This window comes from Vicugna pacos, chromosome 23 (genome assembly GCF_048564905.1).
Source record: "Vicugna pacos chromosome 23, VicPac4, whole genome shotgun sequence".
Lineage (NCBI taxonomy): Eukaryota > Metazoa > Chordata > Mammalia > Artiodactyla > Camelidae > Vicugna > Vicugna pacos.
Window position 1 is genome coordinate 38,625,237 of NC_133009.1, and position 24,559 is coordinate 38,649,795.

The 24,559-nt window shown below is 54.3% G+C and overlaps 2 protein-coding genes across 5 annotated transcripts in view; both read right to left on the reverse strand.

The window, feature by feature from the left end:
* Positions 1-5,901, reverse strand: part of SYT2 (synaptotagmin 2) — a 68,341-nt gene extending 62,440 nt beyond the window's left edge. The window contains exon 1 of the mRNA XM_072948868.1: positions 5,720-5,901. The gene's annotated coding sequence lies outside the window, so the exon portion shown is untranslated. The remainder of the gene's footprint in view (positions 1-5,719) is intronic.
* A 10,666-nt stretch (positions 5,902-16,567) lies between these two features.
* KDM5B (lysine demethylase 5B) overlaps positions 16,568-24,559 on the reverse strand; it is a 65,762-nt gene continuing 57,770 nt past the window's right edge. For all 4 annotated transcript variants that reach the window (XM_031674778.2, XM_072948872.1, XM_072948871.1 and 1 more), the window contains exons 23-27: positions 22,476-22,961; positions 21,020-21,131; positions 20,136-20,290; positions 18,743-19,063; positions 16,568-18,292 (exon numbers count right to left, since the gene is read on the reverse strand). In XM_031674778.2, the coding sequence (XP_031530638.1) occupies positions 18,155-18,292; positions 18,743-19,063; positions 20,136-20,290; positions 21,020-21,131; positions 22,476-22,961 (1,212 nt within the window). In that variant the 3' untranslated portion in view covers positions 16,568-18,154. The remainder of the gene's footprint in view (positions 18,293-18,742; positions 19,064-20,135; positions 20,291-21,019; positions 21,132-22,475; positions 22,962-24,559) is intronic.

A 24,559-nucleotide genomic window follows, 5' to 3' on the forward strand; every position in this document is an offset into this window, starting at 1 on the left:
CAAGCACCCCGCTCTAATCCCCCCTGAGCTGAGAAGCAGAGGCCTGGGACCCGACCTCCCACCAGCTCAGTCCCTCTGCCTACTTGGGGGTGGGAAGGGTTAGTTCCTCCTGGCCCACCCCTCCTCAGGCTCAGAGCCCACCTCCCATTCCTCCGTTCATTTCTGCTTTCCCACCTCCCTAGTGCCAGGCCCACAGTACACTACACCTGCTATTAGATGCCTGGAATGGGTGAATAATTGGAATATTCCTTAATTGCTGAACTCCAGGGCCACTGCATCAGCCCAGTTACGGGGAGTCCTGCTAGGGCTCTCGGCGGCCTGAGGACTCCCTGTCCCACGAAGAGGCACCTGGTCCCCACAAATGCCTCAGGGGAGCTCCCTGACCCCACCCACTGCTGGGCCACCGTCCCACCCTGGCCCCAGACTGCCAGCGAGGAGGCCTCAGGCTTCCTGGCTTGTTTGCGGAGGGCCCCGGGGCCCAGCCTGAGAAGAACCAGCTCCTGGTTCTGGCGGGATGCTGTCCTAGCCTGGGGAGCACCTGGGGGCCCAGCCCCACCGAGCCCAGGCACAGGTGAGCCCTCGCTGCAGAGACCTAACCCGGGGCTAGGGGCCCACAGAAGGGCCTGCCCTGGGGGTGCTCCTAGGCTGATGGGAGGAGGTGCCGCTATTCTGAGCTTCCCTTTCATCTCTGGGGCCTTTTGGGAGGTCTCAGTCCATCTGCACTGGGAGGGGCGAGAGGGCCCAGCTGGGTGCAGGGCTGTGAGTCCCATGCGAATCCCAGCTTCTCAAGCCTGGACACAAAGCAGAAGCAGTTAGACACCACCTGGTTTCTACATTTTCGGGAGCCCTTCTCTATTGGGTCCCACGGCCCCACACGTGTGTACACATATGTACACACGCATGTACACACACACACACACACACAGGCCCATGTCCTGCTGCTGTGGGCATCAGAGGAAGCCTGGAATCACTAAACGAGGATACTGCAGAGGCTCCTGTGCCGATGACGTCAGCGTCTGCTCAGACAAGGCTGCTGAGGCCGGGGCCCCTCACCTGGTCTGGTGCACCCACCATGCTGCCCTGCTTCTGAGCAGGTGCCTCTGAGGCTGCCAAAGCCCTGTGGCAAGTCCACGGAAACCCAGCACCACGGAGGGAGGCGAACTCAACTTTGCCAGGGGATCACTGCCTGATCTGTCACCAGTGTCCTGTTTATACTCAAGGAATGAATGGCCTTGTCCCTGAGCACCGGTGACCATGTTCATTTGCTGCCAAAGGCAGAGCTAGTGAGAAAGGGCAAGGCAGGGGAGGCTGGCTGGGGAGGAAAGTTCTGACCTGTCAGCCACGGTGGCCTGCAAAGCCCCCAGCGTGCCTGCCCTCGGTGGGGTGAGACTTTGAACAAGTCGCATAACTACTCTGGGCCTTTGCCTCTTCACTGTAAAATGGGGCGGTGATGGCTGTACTGAGGATGGCAGCGATGAGCGATGCAAAAGCTTCATGGGGCGGTGTGGGGGTGACGGAGGGGAGGAGTTGGCGCCTGCTCCACAGTCCCCCTGCCGCACTGGGCCTGCCTTTCCTCACACCCACCAGTGAGTGCTTCCTGCAGTAAGAGCTGGGGTCCTGAGGTCCCAGACAAAGCAGCAAAGAAGAGCCTCTGCTGAGTTCACAGCAGCAGGGTGACTCCCCTTCGTCTCTTGCTTGACCCCCAACTTGGGGGCTGCTTGGTGGCACCAAACCCTCTGGGGCTCAGGGGCCACGATCATGGTCCCAGACCTCTATCCCACTTTCCTGAGCAGCAAGGTCTGGAAGGGGACTAGCTTCCCACCTCCTGACCCTGGCGTTCAGTCAGATGGGCTCCTGGCCAGACAGGTGAGGGGAACTCTGGTGGAAATGATCCAGAGGAAGCTTTCAGGACATCGCTGCAGCCCATGCATTTGGGGAGTCTTTCTTGGTGCGTAACTTTGGGCCCCTTGCTGAAGTTCAGATGTCTTTGGGGGAAGGGCTGGTAGCCGGGTGCTTCCCAAAGTCCAGACTCATGATCCAAACTTACTCATCATTCTGGCTACTACTGTGAACTACCAGTTCCAAGGATAAAAATGAAGGCTTGCTGGGACAAATCCTTCCCAGCAGTTAAACTTGGGCAAGATATGGCTCGGCAGGCACAAAGAGCGACCTGACAGTCAGAGGCATGAAGCACTGGAACAGCCCTGGAGGCAGTTAAGGCAGCTTCTTCCCGAGTTTTTAAGAACAGGGAGGGGACGTGGTCTCTCCAGCTGAGAACCCAGGAAAGAATCCAGTCTGTGCTTACACAGCACTCACCACGCTCTGTGTGCCCATCCAAACAGGTTCCAGGAATTAATTCATTTAATCCTCACAGAAAACCTAGATGTGAATCTTATCTTCATCCTACAGATGAGGAGACTGAGAAACACAGTTTGACTAAATTGCCCACAGTCAGAGTGAGTGGCAGAGCCCCACGGAACCCAGGCAACCTGGCCAAAGGCACCACCTTGCCCCTGAGACAGACTTCTGTGAGCTGACATTCCTCCAAGGAAATCACATCGGTCACCATGTGGGGTTGGGGGCTTCCTGGACCCCAGCTCCTCTGATCGAGTGTTGGAGGAATGTCATCTTGTTGCCTGTGTGATGATGGCTCACGTGAAAATTTAGAATTGTATCTGTCCAGCAGGCCACAGCAAAAGTTCCCATTTACTGAGTGCTTACTACCCTACAGGTAAGTATTATCACCTCTGTTTTACAGACAAAACTCACCAGACCTTGTCAGGTCACCTCATCACATGCTTTCAAAAAGCATCCTGCACGCTTTCCTAAACCTTGTCACGATTGTGATTAATTAGTTGTGTGATTATTTGCTCGGTCGTGTTACTTACAAGATCATACATGCCATGAAGGCAGGAACCAGGGCTGTTCTGTTCCCACTGAGTCTCCGCTGCCAAGCACAGCTCCTGGCACACAGTGGACTCTCAAAAAGTAGTGGCTGAACAACATAGAAACTGATGCTCAGAGCACCCAAGTGACCTGCCTCAGCCCCCTGGGATGCGAAATTCAGAATGGCCGGGATCTTGTCTGCCGTGTTCACCGTGGCACCCACAGTGACTAGAACACGGCCTGCACCAAGCCGGTGCTCACCATAAGCACTTGCTGAATTAATAAAGTCGCACACTCTGTAATTAGTGGCCCAGAGATTTGAACCCAGGCCTGTGGGGCTCCCAGCCTCCACGGCTTGCTGCTTCCTGCTTTACTCACAGCCCCAACAGAGTCAGCACCCACTGTCACTCCCCTGGCGGCCAGTCCAGCTCTGGAAGAGCATCCCTGTCACCCGGGACCTTCCGCGTCGTCTGGCTCAAGAAAAGCAAACCCAGCTTCAGCCAGAACCTAGGTCAGGAAAGGCCAACTACCCATTCCAGTGTCACAGCCTCCGACTGCCCACGAGGGGACAGGGAGAGGACAACGGGCCACTCTCCCAGCCCAGTGAGCCCCAGCCTCCTCCCCTGCATCCTCACTGTCCCCACACCCAGCTCCTAGCCCACCTGCTGCCCCTCTGCTCTCTGAGGGGAGGACAGGAGACCCAGGAGACAGGAGACAGGACAAAGTCCAGGAAGTGACTAAGGGGCCACTAGGGCCACTGGGGCTGGGTGATACTGGCCTGGAGAGGACAGCCAAGAGGCCCCTGCAGTCACCTCCAAAGGCCACCCCTCCCCAGGTCTCTGTAGTGTGTGTATGTGGGGGCCCTTTGGCATTTGCCTGGAAGCTGCCTGAGGGTGAAAGGTCAGGAGAGCCTGGACTCAGCTCCAGAAAGGGTCTCCCTGCCCCTGCCAGGTCTGAACTAGCACATGCTTTGCCCAGGGACAAAACCAACAGTGGTCCTGAGACGGAGCCAGTTGCAAGCTCTTCTGTGGGGAAAGGGCAACGCTCACAAATGCCAACACTGTTCTCCTCCCCTGGTCCTGCTCTGTAGCAATCAGGCCCCAAAGCTGAAAATATGAAAACTGTGTTTGAAAAATCCACCCCGCCCCCCGCAAAATGTTGCCTGTCCAAGAGCTAGGCATCTGTCCCCCAGGGGCATCCATCCAAGAGGCGGGCAGGGCAGAGGAAGGTCCCCCACGAAAAGCAGCCTGGAGTGAGGCTCCAGCTAGCACTTGTCATTCCCCAGGGGCATGGACAGGAGAAGGGCTGGGCTCTCTGGGCCAGGCCACAGTGTGCCCAGCCAGGACCCCTGGTGCTGACTCAGCCCCAGAGCCCTGACACAGGCCACTGCTCACCAGGACGCCAGGCACATCCCAATGCATCAGAGCTGCCCTGCCCCTCCCGCCAGCCCCTCTGGCAGGGCTTTAGGGGCACTGGGCTTGCCTCTTCTCTTTGGCTTCTCTGGTGGCCACAGAGATGCTTCCAGCAGCCTGGAGGCTGGACTTGGACCTAAGCAGGGGGAGATGACCTGGAGGGATTAAGGGCTGCCCTGCTCCCCACGGTCACACCCTCTGATGAGGTGCCCTGGTTACCAGGAGCTGGATGGATGGGTTGAGGACAATCTATCACACCAGGGAGCCTCCCCTCCAGGCAGCAGCAGGACGGGGGCAGGGGAGGGAGAGCTCCAGCTCTCCAGGTCTAGCCTACCCCCACTCCCATCTAGGCAGCCCTCTCTCCCCACTGCAGTGCCCCACTCCTGGGCCACCACCTCCTCTGTCCTTGTACTCCTTTATCTCAGCCGCTACAGGAGAAAGCAGTGGCACGCGCTTACTTCTCTAGCCAACAGCGAATGGGGGAGGACACTGCAGGGGGAGGGGGGCTTTGTAAGCCCCACACACTCTATGGGCTAGGGGTGTCCTGGAGGCACCTGCGGAATGTGGGAATGAAAAGGGGGAAGGAGAAAGGATAAACCATCTATCTTTTTAGTTAAGAAATAACAACCCTGTGCCCTGAGATGGGGAGGAAATAGAGGAAGGGGGAGGGGGACCCTAAATGGGAGAGGTAAATGAGAGTCCAGAGAGCGGGTGGGGCTGTCTTCACTTTCTGGGTCTGGGGCCCAGAGCTGGGGGAGGGCTGCCGCAGGAACGGGATGTCCTAGGTCTGCTGAGTCATGAGATTTGGAGAGAGGCGAGGGTGCCTTCAACCCCCTGTCGTCTCTGTCCCAGGTCCTCCTGACCCTCACTTTCAGATCATCCCCATAGTTCTTCTCCTCTCCTGCTTCCTGATCCAGGGTCTCTGCCTCCTGGAGCTCCAGGACCCTTCCTCCCTCGACGACGGCAGGAAGGGGGCCCCCAAAGCTTGAGGCAGGGGCAAAAGAACCTCGGCTGGAGACCCCTCAGGCGGGCAGGGGTGGGCAAGACGCGAGTGGGGGGCGTCCAGGAGACGCGGGAAGAGGGGTAGGGGCGCAGAGCCTGAGGGCTAGGGGACGTCGGCCCGCCCCTCTGCTCTGCAGCTCGTCCCAGGGGACCCAGGGCGGAAATCGGCTCCCTCCTCCCGCCCCGAACCCACAGAGCAGCCGGCTCCTCGCCGCTTTGGTCCAACTCCCCAAAACAAAGCTTCACCTGGACGCGTCCAAACTCCCCCCAAAGGACGATGCGGGCGCCCGGTCCCCTTGGCCTCAAAGTTCTCCGACCCCACCCACCCCCGGGAGTCAGACCCCACCGCGAGGCCCGAGGTTAAGCAGCAGAAACTTTGGAGGAGGAGGTCGGTGCCCCCACGGCGGGGACAGACTTACCGGGGCAGCCAGCCAGGAGAGACCCAGGCCCCCAAAGTGAGGGGCGGCGGGCTGCAGGCGACGGCCGAGGGGCGGACCGTGCTCCCAGCCCGGAGTCCGCTGCGTCCCGGCCGCAACTCGGCCCGAGTGTCTTTGCCGCAAGACTTGCTGAGCTTGCAGCCTGCGTCGTGGAGAGGGAGGCGCGCGACCCGGGGTGTGCGCTGCAGTGCGGGGAGGAGGCTGGGGGCGGGACTGGAGTAGGGCGGTGACCGACAGGAGGGGCAGGGGACCGGGAGGAGGGGGTGGAAACAGGGAGGAAGGAGAGGGGATCGGGAGGAGGGAAACAGGGAGGAGGAGACGGGGGGGGGGGGCGGAGACCCGGGAGAAGGGGAGGGGACTTGGAAGAAGGGGAGGGGACCAGGGGGAAGGGGGCGGGCTGGAGGAGGTGCAGGGGGCGGGCGGGCCTACCCTGCGGAGACCCTGGTCCTGTTCGCATGGCCCCTCTGGGCTCTCTGCGCCCCCATCGCCTGCTCAAGGTCACGGCTGATGCTCAGGATCAGGAAGAGCCGGACCGGGAACCGGGCCTCGTGGTCCCCGCGTGAGTTGGACTGTCTCTCTTGGGCCAGGTCCTTCTCCCCAACCTCCCAAATCTACTGCAGCTCGAGGCTACATTATTGGCCTCAGGCGCCCCTGTAGCCATTTGGGATTTCTAAGCCCACCCAAGAGAGGTAAGGCCATCTCTACCGTAGTTGTCATCCGGAGGGAGGGGTTTCTGATCCTAAAGGGTTAGGTGAGGAAGGGGAGAATCATTGGGAGAAGTTAAAGGCCGGTGAGAGAACAGGGCGGATAGGGGGAGAGGAAGGACTAGGAGACGGCAGGGAAGGAGGAGGAGGAACTGGAGGGAGTGGAGAGAACCATTTATTACAGGATAAGGGTTTTCACATACACTAGTTTCTTAATGTTTAGGACAGTCCTTTAAGGTGGGTACTAGGGCTGTCTGCAGGGAGACAACAGCCCCTGAATGGCACTTTAGCCAAGGAGCCGCAGACAGTGGTGGCATCCAAGGGTCCTAGGTGGAGCTCCTCCGTCCTAACCTGCCAAGGCAGCCAGAGGAGGGGCACCACACCAGGAATTCGTGGCAGCACAATCTGAATATTCACGAGCCCTTTTGGAGTCAACTTTGTAAGAGGCTGCAGCACCTGCCCCTCTCCCATGGGTGCTGGGAAGGTTCCCAGCAGGATGCATCTGACATTAGTCCTCAACACATACACACTCACTGAAGAGGGAGTGAGGTGGAATAATGCAAAATGAGAGGAAGCAAAGAGAAAGCGAGACCCGGTGGCCGGGTGGGGGGAGAAGCAGTGCTTTTTCAGACCACTTTGCCGAGACACCAGGTAGAACATGGAGACCGTCCCAGCCAGCTTGTCTCGAAGTGACAGAAGGCCAGGGGGTCCTATTGGGACTGAAGCTGTGCCTGCCCAAGGCCTGAGGTCATCCCGACTCACTGAGCAGCCTGGGCAAGGGGCCAGAGGACCAAGAGAGGCGCTGAGTCTGAATCTGTGATGGGGGGAACCCTACCACTCTGAGAAGCTCAGCCCCACATCCGCCAGAGCATCCTAGGACCTGCTGCTTCACCAGGGGCTCAGTCTGCTCCTTCCTGCTCCCCGCACTGACGATGAATCTGCAGGACATGGGCCAGAGACAGGGCTGCAGTCTCCTGGCACAGAACCCAGCCAGGCCAACTGGGCCGCCTTGCCACCCACCACTCCAATCAAACCCGTGTCGCCAGCTGGCTCCACTTCTAAGTGAGCCCGGGGACCCAGGGGCAGAGAACGGCAGCCTGCCTCCCAGGCTATTTAGAGTCAAGGCTGCAGTCAATCATTAAACGAAAATGGTGGTGTCCCTGGCTACAGCCCTGTGTTCCTTTAATTCTCCAGGACCAGTGGTGTGGGCTACACACCTGACCAGGAGCTCAGCAGACCTACACCCGCTCCTCCAGGCTCAGGAGCTGGGAAAGGAGAGGCTGGAGGGAGGGATGCCCACCGGGAGGGATGCCCACCCCCCACCCCCACCTGCCAGCTACCAGGTACTTCAATTTTCAACTGTTTGTCCTTTGAAAGATGAGCCCGCAATTTCTTAGACCACCGTGTCCGAACCGCTGGTTGGCCAGGCCACCCAGGCAGTCCCTCTGCCTCCATGTGGTGTCATTTGAACCCAGGAAGGTGGCAGAGGGCTGCCTAACTCAGAACTCTCCAGGGAGAAAGAGCCTGTAACCCCTTGTGATATAGCTTTGCCACTTTCTACTGAGAGTGCTTCCTGCTGTTTCACAGCTGGTTGTTCCCAGAACAGGCGGCAGGGAGAATGGAGTGGCGTCTTCCCCAACCCAGCTTTCCTGGGGACCCCAGCTCCAGCGCCCTTGCCCGCCCTGACCAGCTTAAACCCCATTTTGGCCATCTTCTCTCACAGGTCCACTGGCATTTGTACCTCCTCACACTTGGAGTGTCTCCCCTCTGCTCTGGGGACAACTTTGTCCTCACAAAGCTTCCAAAGCCCTGAAGTGGTCATAGAGCAAATATAGCAGGGCCAGAGAAGCCAGCAGCCGTCACACTAGCTCCCGGGTCCTACTGTCCCTCCCCCTCCCAGCACACACACGGTTCCTGACGCTTCGGTATCCCCCAACACACACACACCCATCACTCTCCGGAGTGGTCTGCCTCAGTGCGGAGAGAGGAGGTGAAGCTCTCCACTGAGGCGCACCTGCTTTACTGCGTGTGAGTGAAGGGTTTTAAAACTCCCCCCCACTTAGGTCTTGGTGACCTTCTAATCTGATTTCGTACATACCAAGCTTACATGTATTTTGAATTTACTTACGTTCATATATTTCATACTAAAGTCCACTTAACTTTTAAATATCCCATAAAAATGCTTTTAATACAGAAGATATTAACTCATTAGATGGGGCCAAAAAAATGAAACACGGATAAAGTTAAATATCACGCAACTCATACAGTATCTTAGGTTTTAATCAAAAATTTAAAAAAAAATCAACCCTGGTCTCCCAATAGCCAGTGAAGGCCAACTCCTCTAGGAAGCTGATTAAGTGAACTATAATTATTTATTCCCAGACAATGAAGAAAACAATAGCAACGATGTTAAAACCTGAGTCCAGTAAAACTACATACAGAACGGGGAGGGTGGGGAGGACTCCTTACCTGCAATTTCTCGTTGCTGGAGAGGAGGCATCTACGGTTTTTGGGACCATACCTGGCATGTAGAAGAAATTAAGGCACAAGGATGATAACCTCAGACTTTTTCTTAAATGGAGGTACTGGGGATTGAACCCAGGACCTCGTGCCTGCCCAGCATGCACGAGCTATGCCCACCCCCAACAACCTCAGACTTCTTTCAGACCCCAGGATCTAGTGAGTATCGCAGACCTTCCTCTTCTCACTTTCTTCTATCCCCTACCTTGTCTGAGAGTGAAAATGATTTTTCTCTGTTCTCAGAGTCAAAAGGAAGAATTTTAAACACCGAATTTTATAATCTTCTTCCTCCTTCCTCAACAAAGCACCAGTCACACAGGCTTGTGTCCCAGGAAATCCCTCTGGGCCTGGGATCTCAGTTCTCCTGGATTATCCTGCCCCTTCCCCAGACACTCCACTGACCCTCTGGTGAATCTAAAAATCAGCGGGAGATGCTGTGTTCAGGGTGTGATGGGCAGCCCTCAGAGCTGGAAGTCGCATGGCAGACACCCTTCCTTTCGAGCCATCTCCCATCGAGGTGGTGAAAAACAAGACAGTTGAGACACTTTCTGCATAGGAAACCCTGGCACTTTGATGTTCCCGTGCCCGTGAAACCTCCATACATCGAGGTCGTGTCTCAGAGCTGCCCTGGCTGTGCCCTGTGAGGTGAGCACCAGAAGCCAGGGCGGAGGACATCTGGGGAAGAGGCCTTGACGGATACATTGCTGGTTTGTGTGTCCCAGGGCCAGCTGCCATCCTCCTCTGGACCTGGGGCGCAAATCCGGAGCAAAATCTCCTAGACTTTAGACTCATTCACGTACCTGCATCTTATCCAGTCAGAACTTTCCCACCGCCAAGGATGCTGTCTGTCTGGCACCCTGCTAGAGGCTGGTGGTGTGGAGGCCAATACTACACACCCCAAAGGGCTCGTGGCCTCCTTAGAGGGTCACCTGGAAACTGCGTACTTCTACTGGAACCTGACAGGGACCCCTGACTCAACCTGGTCACCCCTGACAAATTGACTTCCAGTGCCTCCAGGGAAGACAGCAGCAGCAGGTCACGGTGGACAGGCTCACTGAGGGTCCGGAGGGAGGGAGGGAGACTCCAGCACCCGCCTGGGGACACTGATGTGAAGGCTGAGTAAGTTCATAAACCCAGAGCAGAGTCTCAACAAAAGGCAGCTACTATTCTTAAGCTTTAGGGAAAGGAAAACAGCCCTGCGGGCCACATGTGGTGGGCTGGGGGGCAGTGCAGGGTCAGAGGCGAGGACAAGGCCATGGCGGATGGGCTCAGCCAACCAGGCTGTTTGGATATTCTTCAGAAGCAAATGAGGACCACTGAGAGTATCTACACAGAGCAGCTGGTCAGGTTTATTTTTAGAAAAATCACCCGCATCTGGTGGGTTGGAGGCCCAGAATGGTCACTTCCCTGCTGGCTTCTCCAAGGGGCCCCTCGAGTGGGGTGCTGGCTAGTTTGGGTTCTGGAGCCCAGCTGCCTGGGTTCAAACCTGTCTACCTCCCACAGCCCTGGACACCTAACAAGTGAGTTCACTTCATGGGAAAGCGGGGAGGGCCAGGTACCCCACCCGTTTGGACACCCAGGAAGTTACATTGACATTGCTTCTGGCTCCGGGAGGCCAGCAAGTCTGATGATGGTTGTCTTGTCTGCCCCAGAGGTGGAGTGACGTCCCCAAGACTCCCCACGTGCAGCCTAGGCCTGACCAGAGTGGGTAAGGTTCAGAAAGGACTGAATTCCCCAAGCCTGACCCTGGCCCCTCAGGCACTGCCTCGCGTGTGGCCTCCTGCCTGGACAGAAGACAGCGGTTTGTGCAGCGAAGCCTACAAGTGACACGGCTTGTTGGCCTTTTGTCTGGGTGGTGGGTGTTGGGGAGTCTTCTGCTACCAGAGCCCTGACTTCAGAGGCCTGCCCGGTGCTGTGGCCCCGTTACCGTCAGGCCAGCCACCTGGACACATCGCCACTCCCATCACTATAGTTCTGTTGCAGGAACTCAGTGACTGTGCCTAGCCTCTGTCCCAAGTGACGTGACTTTGCCAGTGGTAGGTGGAGGTGTGGGGTGAGCTGCCACTCACCCCAGGGAGCCCCCCAAGAGCAGGGTTTCTGCACACGGGCCTATACCCTGAGGCAGTAGATACCTGGACCTTTAAAAATCAGGCAGCTAAAATGCATTTCCAACTTGACTGAATTAACCAAACCAGCTTAGGAAAAGAACACATTCACTCAGTTCTCTAAATATAAGGTGTCTGTAAGCCACACCCTACTGGTGGTGGGAGGGAGAAAACCCACAGCCTTTAAGGGCATCAGAAACTTCATTGGGAAGTTTTTACTAATTTTTTATTGCTTTAGGGAGCCACATATCCCAAAGATGAGGCTCAAGGGTACTCAGAGGCCTTCCACCTTGCTTTTATGGGTCCAGACTCTGGAACCAGGCTGGGTGTGAACCCTGTCTCCTCTGTACCAGCTGGATGGCCTTTGGTCTTAACCCTCCGGAACTCAGGTGCTCCTCTGCAAAGTGGCGTGACAGCACTGCCCTCACTGGGAGGTTGTGCAGATCAGGTAAGTTAACGTGCACTGAACTCTCGGAGCGCCGGCACAGACTAAGGGCTTTTACTGTTTCTCATCCTTACCCACCTACCCGTCAGTCTTGTTCTGGCCACAACGGGGGTCCCTGAAGGTGTCTTCTCCACTTACACGAGCAGAGTTTGAACCCAAAGGTCCCACTCAGAGGAGCCCCTTCCCCTGCAGACAGTCGGCCAACATCTCTGATTCGCCTTAGGTGGGAATCTGGGTGGTGGGTGGTGGGTGGAGGGAGAGACAAGCGGGCCAGGCCTTCGTGCTCAGCAGGCCACACGGCTGGTCTGCGGTGACACGATCCAAGGGGCAGCTCCTCTCTGGCCTCATCACAGCTGTGATACCCAGAAGAGCAAGAAACTGGAAAGGTCTTTTTCCATAGGTCCCATCCCCACTGAACTTGGAGCTCCTGAGGGCCAGCGGCCGTGTTCTATTCACCTGGAACCTATAAAACTGCATGCAGAGCACAGAACTGGGAGCCAGCAGCTAAGGAGTTTGCTCTGCTGCCAAACTTAAGTCCATGACCAATCTCCCCTAATCAGAACAGAACTTCGTAAGGGGCTCCAAGCTGCCAGCACCTGACACCTGGGGGCAGGCTGGAGAGAGACACAGTGCAGACCCAGCTCTGGGAACCGGCAGGGGAATAGCCAGATGCCGGCTGCTGCTGCTACCCAGGAGACACTGCTGCTGGCCTGTCTCGCGTGTCAGTGTATTCGGGAACTAGCACCAGAAACCAGAAGAACTGTAGTTGCCAAGCTCAGACTACAAAAGAGGCCACCATCTGCAGGGACAAAAGAAGCTAGGCCTGAGTCACAGCCTCCTCCTAAGGGAACTTGGAGGGCCCTCCCTCAAGGGTCTGGCAGAGGTGGAGCAAGATAAACACCCACCTGCTCCTTATTTCACATTCTAAAGTTAAGGATTAAGGGCACAATTTTGCCTCAAAACTCCAGGCACTGCCCCCCCCCCCCCGTCCCACCCCTGGGAAACGTTAGCCTCTAAGGGTCAGGATGACACCTGGCATTTTGGAGAGCTTGGTGCTGTGCAGAGGTCAGCACCACGGGAAAGCGCGACTGTTTATAGGACACTGGCTCCGGGTCTGGCCTCAAGAATCTCCCCAACAGCCCCGCTCCAGCCACAGCCCCACGCTGCTTCCCTGCGGCTCAGTCTAGAAGCATCTGGAGAAGCAAAGGAGCAGCTCCTGCGTCTCTCCACCACCACCCCGGGCCGGGGTGGGCAGCACCACAGACCACTGCCAGGGCAGCCTTCCTCTGGGGTCGTCCCTTAAACCACAATCCCTGCACCGAGGGCCTCTGTCCCCAGTCTCTCCCTTCCCATTTTCCAAAGACTGATGTCGGGGAAGGGGGTGTGCAGGGAGGGCTGGAGCCTCAGTGACCCCTAGAAATGCTTAAGACTGTCCAACCCACGATCTGTCTCCTCCTGCCCAAGGCACCCAGGGCGAGCCTCTGCCAGCACCGGGGGGCAGGCTGACCGAGAGCCGGGACCCAGGTGCACGGACTCAACCTCCTCAGTGGCCTCTGTCTTGCTTTCTGGGCACTGCTCGCCCTTACAAAGCCCCCTCTGGTTGCTCACTCTTGCTCCTTGAAGAGTTTCTGGGAGCGTGGGGGATGGAAACGAAAAGGGCAGGAAGCATGCCAGGGACCCACGTCCTCACGACCTCAGCGAGACCCTAGGCTTGTAGGGGGCACGCAGAGACATGCAGTGAGGCCAGCTGTCAGACACTTGTCACTGACCACTGCTGTAGAAACCCAGGGGGAAAAGGGAACTTAGTGAGGAACTTGGGGGTGGCCACTTCAAGGCTAAGATGACTGCTCAATTTCAAGGCATGTCCTAGAGAGAACATAAATGCCCCTCACAACCAGGGCTGCAAAGGCACAAATGGCTCAGGTCATCACTCTTCCCTACTGTCTGGGAACAAGAGGAAGTGGGGGGCAGAGACACAGGGATGAAGTGGGCTCACTGACCCCAGGTAACACGCTCAGTGCTTTGAGAACCTCGGAGCCCTAGGCCAGGAATCAGCAAAGTGACCCAGAAACTGGCTCTCCCTCAGAACAAGGTGAAGGCCCAGACCAGGCGCATCCGACTCCCAAGTCCACTCTCCACGGACCGGCCACCTCCTGGGCTCTCACAGCCGTGAAACAAGGATGCCTGCTCCCTGCACTGAAGAACAGAAGTCCAGGTGGGCCACAGCCAGCCGCTGGGTCAGGACAGCTCCGAGCAGAGGGCACAGAGCCACTCCCTGGGAGCTTACAAAGTCCCGTAAGAGCTGGGCCAGCTGGCTTCAAACACAGCAGACACCACATTAGCCATGGTAGGGTCACCTGAGCCCTGTCCGTCTTGGCCTGCTGAGCGCATGTAGTCAGCCCTCTTCTGGTCTCAACTGCCCGGTGGCCTTCGCTCCAATTGTATGAATCAGTCTGCTGCAATGACTGTGTTTTGATTATCACATAACCCATGAGTGTGAAAAGCTGATTTTACAAAAACTAGACTGCACTGCCTATAAAAGTTGCTGTTAAGTTAGGTATAGGCGAAACTCTGGGTTTTTCTCAATTTCAGTTTCTTAAGTGAATGTACATACAATTCAGGTGACAGGAAACGTGTCTGTTCCATCTGTCAGCTGACTGTTTGAGAAGCTGTCATACCACTGCCCCCACCGCATGAAGAAGGGCTTCCCTCTGTGCTTGTCCCCGCCAGGGTCACGGCAGACGGGAGTCAGTGCTTGAAACCAACTCCCCTCAACTCCTAGCGAGGTGAGCTTGCCAGGAGCCACCTTTCCTTGTGGGGTGAGGGTGTCTTGGGCATTTATTTTCAACCTAGGAAACAACTCTGTCCCCTGAGAAAGGCCATTTTTAATTTCTCTATGTCCCCAATTCAGGGGAAACCCAGACCAGTCCTTTGGCCTCCACTCACCTGCACCAGCTCCAACAACCTCATGATCCCGTCCCTCCATCACCACGCGTCAGCTCACCCTGAAAATACTGCCGCATTGCCCCCTTTTTCCTTGTACAATCAGCCCCGAACAGGACCGGGAGCTGGGTCACCAACTTTGTTCCATCCTAACTGATGAGGGAAGATGCACCCTACGTAAGCAATCCTGAAATATGAAAATGTTCACATCAATTTGGAAGAAGTGAAATGAGTACTTTACAGACTGATTCAGTACACTCTGAAAATGGATTTACACCGGTACTACTTTATACAAGGTCTTGTATGCCAAGTTACACGTGCAACCTCTCAGAGAAGTTGAGGGGCTTAAAGGAGCCACACGCAAGGGACTGGAGAGAGGGCAGACAGTGGAGGCCGTCGCCCTAGCACTCGAATTAAGGCACCGACTGGGCTCTTTATCCTTCTCCTCAGCTCTTCCTCCCAACAGGCAGCGTCCAGCAGAAGGGAACTGTGTTCTCTGCATCTTCACGCCGAGGAAAGACCATTCTGGCACAGGCCGACTGATGTCCAGCACGGACTAGCACAGTTAGTACTGCATGACAATGCGCTTTGACTTAAATTACCTGCCATCCAATTCCGTCTCCTGTTTCAGGTGCACAGCACCTATAAGCCACACCAGTCTGTGTTAGGCAGCAGGAAGCCCAGGCAGGACCCAGCCCAGAAAACAGCCAGGAGCACTAAACACCAACCAGGCCTGATCCAAACCAGAAGTGGGTCTTAGTGGAATATCCACCAAAAGCATAGTGAGACCGAGGAGAGGCAGAAGCCCGTGGCAAAAGAGCCTTCCAAGTTCAACCAGAGGTAGAGAAGCCAGGTTTCACCCTCTGCAGGGAGGCACCCTCTCTGCTCACAGGCTTATCCCTGCCCAGTTCCCCAAAGGTCATGTTCCTTTCTATGGTGGGTGTGATGACAAATTAAGTGCATTGCACACACTTCTGCCGAAAGAAACCTCACATTTCATCAACACCTCTACTTCTTTTTGCTAAAACCCTGCACGGCAGAACGAAGCAGCTTCCGCTGACCGCCACCACCCCAGGGGGCATCTCTGGCATGAAGCCTCTGAGAGGAGGAGTCCCTGCTTCGTGCTGCTGAAATGAAGTGGTGACGAAGCCAACCTACCCTATCGCTTGTCCAGACCCCACACTTCCTCCAAGACAGAGATTACCAGCAGGCAAGCCCCTCACACTAGATGGGAAAGCCCCCAGCCTTATTGGGGAGGTAAAACAGAACCTCGGGCGCTGAGGTGAGGCGGGGCACTCGATGCCTCCAACCCCGACCCTTCTGGCTCAGGTGCTGACCTAGCACAGACTTTCTTCCCTCCACCTCACTCACGGAGCTGAAGGACCCCCGCGATGGAAAAGTCTGTTTGCATGCTTTACCTTCTTTCCCCAACTTCTGAAGCCTCTCTAGGATACAGGCCAGCTTCACAGCCAGCACACGGTAAGCATGGTTTCTGGATAGTACGCCCACTCTGCAGTCATTCGGGGTCCGTAACAGAAGGCGTCACCCGGGCAGCCTGTGTGCTCATGTCGTGTTGGCGGGCAGGCAGGAGGGAGGCTGCCGGAGATCTGGAGGCGCCACGCAGCTTTGCCATTGACTGTTAGGACAGCTGTTGGCAACTGACACTCTTAACTCCAGTATCATGGTGCGTGAAAAGATCAGTGGTTCTCACCTGGGGAAGGCGTGGTTTAAATGCACACACTCCTGCCTCCCCCTCCCCCAGACAGGGAGAGAATCTATGGCACCAACGCCGCTACTGGCAGGGACTGTCCCACCTACAGGTGAGGAGGAGAAGCTGGTGGGGTGGGGGGAGCGCCCAGATGGGCGGGAGCTCTCTACAGGCAAAGGCTTCATCCAGAAGCAGTGTCTCCTGTAAGCGCATCTTCTCCGTGGAATTGGGACAGTCAGCATCCTGCCCCAGGTAAGGGCACTAAGACTCCAGACACTTAGAAAAGGCCGAACAGCTGTTACTCCAGAGCACGTTCTGGACAATCTTCTTCTCTGCCGGCCCCCGGAGCCCCTCAGACAAGGAGAAACAGCACAACAACTGTGGGAAAACTGCAGACAATTTGGAGTTGTTCTTAAAGAGGTTTAATTATTTGAATTGCATAAAAGGGGCTAGTACATTTAAATCTCCGCCACATCACAAACTGCTGTTTTTGCTGTTTTATTAAAGACCCACTTTCTACCCATCTTCGGGTTTATGGCTATAGAATGTAGGGAAAACAGGTGTTAGCAACAGGATAGGAGCAAACAAGCAAGAGTCTGTTCACCAGAACGTCTTCTCCACTGCAGAACAGAGGCTTGTAAAAGAAAAGGAGGGAAAGGCCAAGGGCTGCATGCCCAGTCACAGCAGCGACGGTCAGGGAGGCAGGACCTGGGGGTTCACAAGTGCTCCCTCAACCACACTCTCCCAGCCCTCTCTCCTCTGCGAGGGTGCGTTTCCCTTGCATTTCCTTCTGACATCTTAACCCTAAACCAGGCTTCCCTGTCAATTCAAATATAATAAAGACATCACTTCCACATGGAGAACTGATCTGAGGATTGGAATGATTTGCCAACATTCTGAGAAAGCTTATTTAAATACAGCATGGCTTTAAAGACAGGTTCTACTCCTTGAAGACAGGAGGAAAGGGGGCCTTTGTTAGTGGGGACTGGAGGCTTATGGCCCGCCGAACAGAGCAGGATACAAAAGAACCCCCTAATGTCTGCAGGCTACCATCCGGTGCTACTGTAGTCTGGTGGGGCAGAGGCAGAAGCAAGCAACCCCCTCCAGCTCTGCAAAGCCCACAAGGGGGAGAGGCAGAAGCAGCTGTAGGTAATGGCTCTAAATAACCAGCATTTAGTGTTCTCTTAGGACCAAGGATTTATTCCACAATATAAATTGCAACATCTGACACAAGCTACCAAAAAAATAGTAGAGAGGAGAGGAGGGGAGGGGCAGGGAGAAAGCAAAATACAGCTGTGGCAGGTACTTACAGAGCAGTCTCTTTTCTACATCACCAGTTCACCAGTGACACTAGAAACCAGACGTTTGCATTCTGCACATCGGCCAAATGCTAAAGCACCAACACACTGTTCGGAAGTTTGTTTTGTTTTGTTTTAATTCCAGCCACTGAAACCAACATGGAAGTTATTGCTTAGATAAATAAACCTAGTCTACCAGGAAAAAGAAAGGTGGCTAAAGAAAAGAAACAAACAAAAACCCCAAAAGTGAAAAACTTAAGCTCCCCAATATGGTAACAGAGTAAACAAGAGAGAAACTCCTCAAATGAGGATTTACTGGAATTTCTGGTGCCCTTCTGGGCACTGAAACCGAGTTGGACTCTTAAGCCGGTAAATCCCAGAAAGAGGTAAGATTTTAATGCTGTACATGAAAAGGTGCAAGCTCCAATCCTTCCAAATGGGTGGAAACCCCTGCAAAAAACAGTCAGCGTTTCAAACCTCAATAACCACAAACAGCTCTTCAGGAAAAAAATACAAAAAGTGTCAAAAATTTTTTTAGTCGTTTTTTCTTTTTTTCAAAGAGTTCTGGAAAAATGATCCCGTAAGGAATAGAAATAGCACCATGTGCAGGCTGGCTAGAAGGCCAGTCCTGCAGCTCTGCTGAGGCTGGAGATCCTCTGGCTGGAGGCCTGCATTACACTAAGCGGTTTGTGTTTTATCTCCGGCCTGGTGCGTCCGTCGCAGCGCAGCGCGCGCACACGTAGTCCTCCTTCTCGGCCGTCTCGGGAGAGACACCAACACAGACCTGATGGAACCACCGACTGCAGCTGCCATCACACTGGACCCAGTCCACCTGGTTACAGAGAGCAGGGAGACGGGGTTTTCAGGGGAAGAACGGGCCCAACACTGGGCAGGCCACTGCCCCACCGCAGGGACCTCTGGCACAGCAGCCAGAACAAGTGAGTCAAAGCCGTTCTTCAAGCGGCGGCTGCTCTGGGCTAAGGCCGCGCAGCCCTGTGACCAGTAAGCAAAGGGCGCGACAGCAGCGTCCCTCCCACCTTCTTAGCGCCGGGCGGTGAAAGCTGGAGGAGCAGGAAAAGGAGAAAGGGAAGAGTGAAAGTTTCTTCAAGAAAAGGGAGGAGACCAGGAGCGACGTGAGAGCAGAGACACCAGTAGGGGAGGGGAGCAATCCACTCAGATCGGCTCGAGGCGTAAGCAGGAGAGACCCAGCCGGGCGAGCTGTAGCTTACAGGGTTTCTGAGTTAAGGGAACGCACGTCCTCTATGGCCCAAACCTCACTGACCTCATCTCCTTCCGGCTGCAGGCAGCTCACGGCCGGGCAGAGGGCGTCTTCATCCTCAGAGTCCTCCTGCTCGGAGCAGGACGTGTCCGAGGGCAGGGAGTGAGTGTCGCCGGAAGGGACTAACTCACAGCTACGCTCTCTTTCTAACTTGAAATTGTTCGTGTCCTTGGGGTGGCTCAGTTTGACTTTCTTCTTTTTGGGGGCCCTCATTTTGGTGACTCGCTCCCACCGCTCACTGGAGAGGCCTTCTCTTTCCAGGCGTCTCTTCAGTTTTCTCTCGAGACCGCTGACTCCGTCTCGCTTCCCGCGGCAGCTGTCACTCTGGGTGGAAGACAGCAAACTGCATTTAGCCTAATCCGCCTCCTGCTGCAACCGGTGAAGCTAAGAACCAGCTGCACGAGAAGCCAGGTGCTCCCACACCAACTCTGACACGTGCCACACCCCCATCACACCTCCCTCTGCGTCCCACAGGACAACATGTATCAGAGTAACACTGAGAAACAGAAACGTCCCTGAAGTGCTTAGTTTCAAATCAGCCAAGCAGTCCCGGGAGACGGTGAGATGCCTATAGCCCTCTTCTCGCTAAACCCCGAGTAAGTGACCTCTGCGCTCAGTCTAGGTGTTCACATCTGTCCTTTGACCCGAAGGCTGCTAAGGAACCAGGCCAACACTTCCTTCCCTAAGGACGTGCCTGCCCCCTAGAGGAGGAAGGAGCACTAACTGAACACAACTGATACTGGCGCTACACTCCTTGGGGTCACAGCAAACAGTGAATCCTCAAGGGCAGGGCCCGCCCTTACGCTCTGCAGTGGGGCTCTCCCTACCTGGCTGACCATCCTCTCAGGGGCCTGAAATGCCACAGGCCAGTTAGTTCACTAAGGGGAAGACCCTTACACTGCTAAAAAAAAAAAGGACCTTATAGAGCCACCCCTTCAAGTCTGTCAGCACTCAACACAGGCACCCTTGGCCTAGACACCTGTCCTCACAGCCACTGTCTTGTCAGGAGAGTAAAGTGCTTATTAAGCGCTGACTCCAGTGATGAAGGCTTTACCCCAAAGGCCTTCCAGCTGTAATTACATTTTCACCTCTACAGTATTTTCTTATAGAAGAAAAATAATCCTGCATCTAGCTGTTATCACATGGAAATGATCAGAAGCACCTTGCTAAAAAGAAAAAAATTTTTTTCGCACAATGACTTTAAAAAGGGGGATCAAAATCCAGGCTATGAGCCCAAAGTGCTTGCTTACAGCCATGGGAACAGGGTTGTGAGGTGGAAGGACTTTACCTTTTCCTGGATCAAAGACGTAATTTTGTTCCTGAGCTATTTCGATGGAAGCACAATTAGAAGCACCCCCACCCGGACCCTGCCCCCAGCAGCAGCTCCGACGCCCACCTTCTCACTGCCAGGTCCAACTGGAGAGCTTCGGTCAGCTCGCTGAGCAGGGCTCGGCTTTGCAAGTAATGTCTGGTAAAGTTCCTGAATTTCAGGAAGGGATACCTGGAGCAACTGGGCTTCCATCAACAGTTCATTCACCTCTGGACTAATACCTGTTGAGGACCAGACCAAACACAGTGACGAGGACAAACAGTGTTCCACTCGGATGCCTACCTGGGACATGAGCAGGGGGACTGCCTCTCCCTTTAAACTGTATTCAGTTCAAGTTAGGGTCACTCCACATGCCCAAAGCCACAGCTTAACAGAGCCCAGATGAGATTTTCTGTCTCTGATGACCAGGGAAGGACTACTTCTCACTTCCTTATTCTAACCTCTGCCATGACAGCTGTAATAGGAGCACAGAAAAGCCAAGGGCCTGGGCGCTCTGAGTGGACCACATGGCCCCAACCCCATTACTACATACCCTATGATGGTGCGACTAAGGACCAGAACTGCGACAGAACTTGTGGGGCAGTCATCTACAGGTAAGCAGGAGAAAGGGGGCAGGTCTTCGAAGACCCTCCTCAAGTCTTCTAAGTAATGAAGTAACAAAGGAACCCATGACTTAGCATCTGACCAAAATGCTTGGTGTTTAATTATCGGTTGGCATGGGATTAACCTTCTCATCCCTGAAAGTAACGGATATAAAGCCTTCCTTTGTGTTTCTGTTGCATTTATAAGCCTTTGAACATGCCCCTCTCCTACCCTGCAGATATACACACAGTAACCCACATCCTACGTTATGGTACCTGCTTATCTACAACAGAAGCCTACTGCGAGGTCACTTACGACTGTTCAGCCCTCCAACTAACAACAACCATCAGGATGATGATAGTACAGACCATGGAGGGGGATGCAGCTCCGTCCAGTAGAGAAGGGAGAGTGTAAATAGGAGGTTCTGTTGTCCCAGTCACCGGGTAAGGAGAAGGATGTGGCGCCAGGAGGCTGAGACACCTAGAGGAAGGAAACATTCTACATAAGGCATCTTCAGGACTGAAAATACTCCCACCAGCCCGGTGAAAGCAGCTGGGGTTCTCATCAGGCAGCAGCTAGCAAAAAGGCTTGATTTTTTGAAAGAAGTCTGTCCCCTGGCCTCTCAGATCTGCCCAAATCCACTCATATCCACCAAGCCTTTCGTGCTCCTGGTTTCACCTGGACTAACTTCAGGGGTGAAGAGCACACTGGGAAGTAAGGCATCTCTGTACGAAAACAGGTCATATGGACTTTTAATCCCTATGTGACTCCTTACGAAGATCACAATCCGATCAACACAGACATGTATCGTGTTGGGTAAATGCTGGGTAAGCCAACTGAGGACCTGCCAGATGGCGTTCCCATCCACGCCCCCAGCTTCCACTGAGTTTATCAGAGGAGCCAGGAAACATACTCCGCTGACCACAGACAGCAGTAACTAGCAGCTGTGCCCTCCCTTCACGACACAGGGCAAGTCCTAGCACCCCGAGTGTGAGCAGCACAAGCGTCTCCGGTGTGGGCCGCCCAGACAGCCACAGCCCGACTGAGTGACGCCGCGGGCCCAGCGTTCGCTGAGCACCGGGCTCTGTGCTCCAGACGCTGGAAAGAAACAAACAAAACAACAAGGAAAAAATATGACAGGGACCAATTTTTTGTCTTTATTTCTAACCTGCTGAAGGTTCAACTCCTACAATTCACATGTCTGTGCTGGTGCAGCACCAGGGAGGTGTAGCAATCTCTGCTAGAGGCCCTCTTGGACCTGGAGGTTGTCAGGTCACCCTGCAGAAAAGACTGAGCACTGCCTGCCTGGTTGCACCTCCCCTGCCTGCCTTCACATGCCTTTCCTGCAGCCTCCCAGTGATGCTAAGAGCATTATGACTTTTGGCAGAAAAGTCACAAAAGGTATGAAACTGACTGCCTCTCCTCTGAAGCAGCACACACTCAAGACACTTCCAAACCTTTTCTTTGTCAAAAGGCAACAGGAGACAGAAGGAGGCACTATCCCTCTCCACTCAGTGATGTACATGAGATGAAGCAGGAAAAAAACAGCCAAGGAAAAAAAAATCAAAATACACATAGATGTCTTTAGATTCATAAACATAAATGGAAAAACCCTACACATATATGAAAAGGTGAAATGTGCGCTACAGAAAGAATGCCTGACTAGAGGGAGGAGAGGAAACTGAAGCAGCACTGCAGGTACAGCCGAGCCTCGAAGGTGGAGTGGGTACCAGTGATGGCACTGCCAGCAGGGCCGCAGGCTCAGGGGGAGGCATGTGGCCAAGCGGAGTCCCGAGACAGTGACGGAGGGGAGCTCAGACTCACCTTGCCTGTCTCTGGCACCTGCCCCGCAGTGGACTGCCACCTGCCACACAGCAGTCCTGAGCCTGCACCGTCCTGCACAGATTTGAGGTTCCCTGACGAGAGCAGCTGGCGGGCTCTGTGCTGCCAGCTCACGGTTCTTTCAATCATGTACCGAAGTGCATCTCCCTCTGGAAGGCGAACTCGGATGCGCTGGAGGGAGGCCAGCAGGGGCAGGATTTTCTCTAACGGAGGTTTCTCTGACCTCCGACAATGGGGACAAAGCCAGATGCGGGAGCCCTGTGAAATACTGGGTACGGCCACACAGCTGGTGTGAAAAGCATCCCTGCAGAGTTCACACTGGATCATGGGGGCAGCTGGGGCCTTCTGACACAGGCAGACCTTCAGCTCCACGTCCTGCACAGGTGACAGCAACTTCCCTTCATTGACGAATCTCAGAGACTGCAGGGCTTCCATTTCTCGTATGCGAGCTTCTCCGAGCGCTGCCATCTAGAAAGGTGACAACAGAGGACAATGTCACAGAGAACTCAGCCTCCTCCTAAAACTCAAGGGTCCTGGTGGCTGAGAACATGCAGACTCTCTGCATCCAATTCCCAGCTCTGCCTCCCAAGGCTGTGTGGGTGACCTTGGGCAAGGCACTCCACTGTGGCTGAATTTGTGAGCACACGTGTGAAACAGTCAGTACCCACCTCACAGGGCTGCACTGACAGCTACAGCAGACACGTGACAGAACTTCGCCTGCACACCGCGAACACCTAACGTGAGCAACCTGACACACTCCACTTCTTCAAAGTCCAGTGTCCTTGCACACGTTATCTCCTAGAAAACCCACCCTCCCGAGAGGTGCAGGCTCTTCCCGCTCTACAAGTACTGACGTCTGAGGTTTTCTATCTGTTCTCAGTCCACTAGCTTTTGTGTTCTTCTAGAAAGGTACTTTATTTAGATGAGACAGTCACAAGCAGCCACAGGAATCTATTTCTCTTCCCACCTTTAACATTAAGGCCTGTGCAGGACACAGGCATTGTAAAGGATGAAACTGGATCCATTGTGAAAAAATTAAGTAGCAGCCACTTCACCTGGCTTCTCCTGCACACACACACACGTGCACACACGCATACACACATGCTGTAAGACTAGGGCAGAGACAAACGTAAGTTGCTGTTCTGCAGAAAGTGGCAAGTATACTCATTGTAAGGTCTTTCCTCTCTATTAAAACTAGAACCCCGTCCCAGGAAAGGTCTGAGTTCAGTTAATCTGTATAAATGACTTGAAAACACACATAAACAAATCAACTTCACAGTAAAAAGCTGAAGTGATGCTGAACATATTTCTGAACAGTATTTACAAGCTGTCCGTAAGTGGGACTTCTACCTGAACAGATCAAGTGCTCGCTGCATAAAACAGTCTAGGCATTACACATTTATTCATTTCATATCATGGAGTAAAAGCAGAGTCTAAGGGTGACAAATTCTAATCACTAGCTAGACAAAGTGAGCCGCTACTCCTCGAACAATCCATCTTCCCCAACAAAAGGCTGGACCACCAGAGTCCCAGTACTTCACTGAGGGAGAAATACAGAGAAATAGGGGGAAAGCACACGTTTTAAAAACTGAGCATTCTCCTCTAGAAACAAAAGCTACATGGAACAGGAACTATTCCTTTGCCAAGGAATATTCTATTTCCTTAAAACATTAATGTGTCAGTTACACCACTCCACACGGTCACATCCACCCGCCATCAGGACTCAACAGATGAGGAACCTGAGTCATAGTGCCAGGTCAATGCTCCACTGTCTCTCTGGGCTGCAGAAGAAAATGTATGAATGAGGGATCGAGGAAGAAACAAAAAGATCTGTAAGTAAAACAGCTAACAAACCTTTGGTACATTTTAAAAATCCACTTATTTTTATAGATAAAACAACATATAGGCAGTATTTATGGGCTATGTGACAACAAAGTGCCTCCCTGCAGCTTAGAAACAGGCAGCACGCGACCATCCTTTTAGAGTTCCACTAGGAAACTGACAGGCCGTGTAAAGGAGTTCATAAACCAGGGATTCACAGGCGAGACATGCAAAGCTCAAGACAG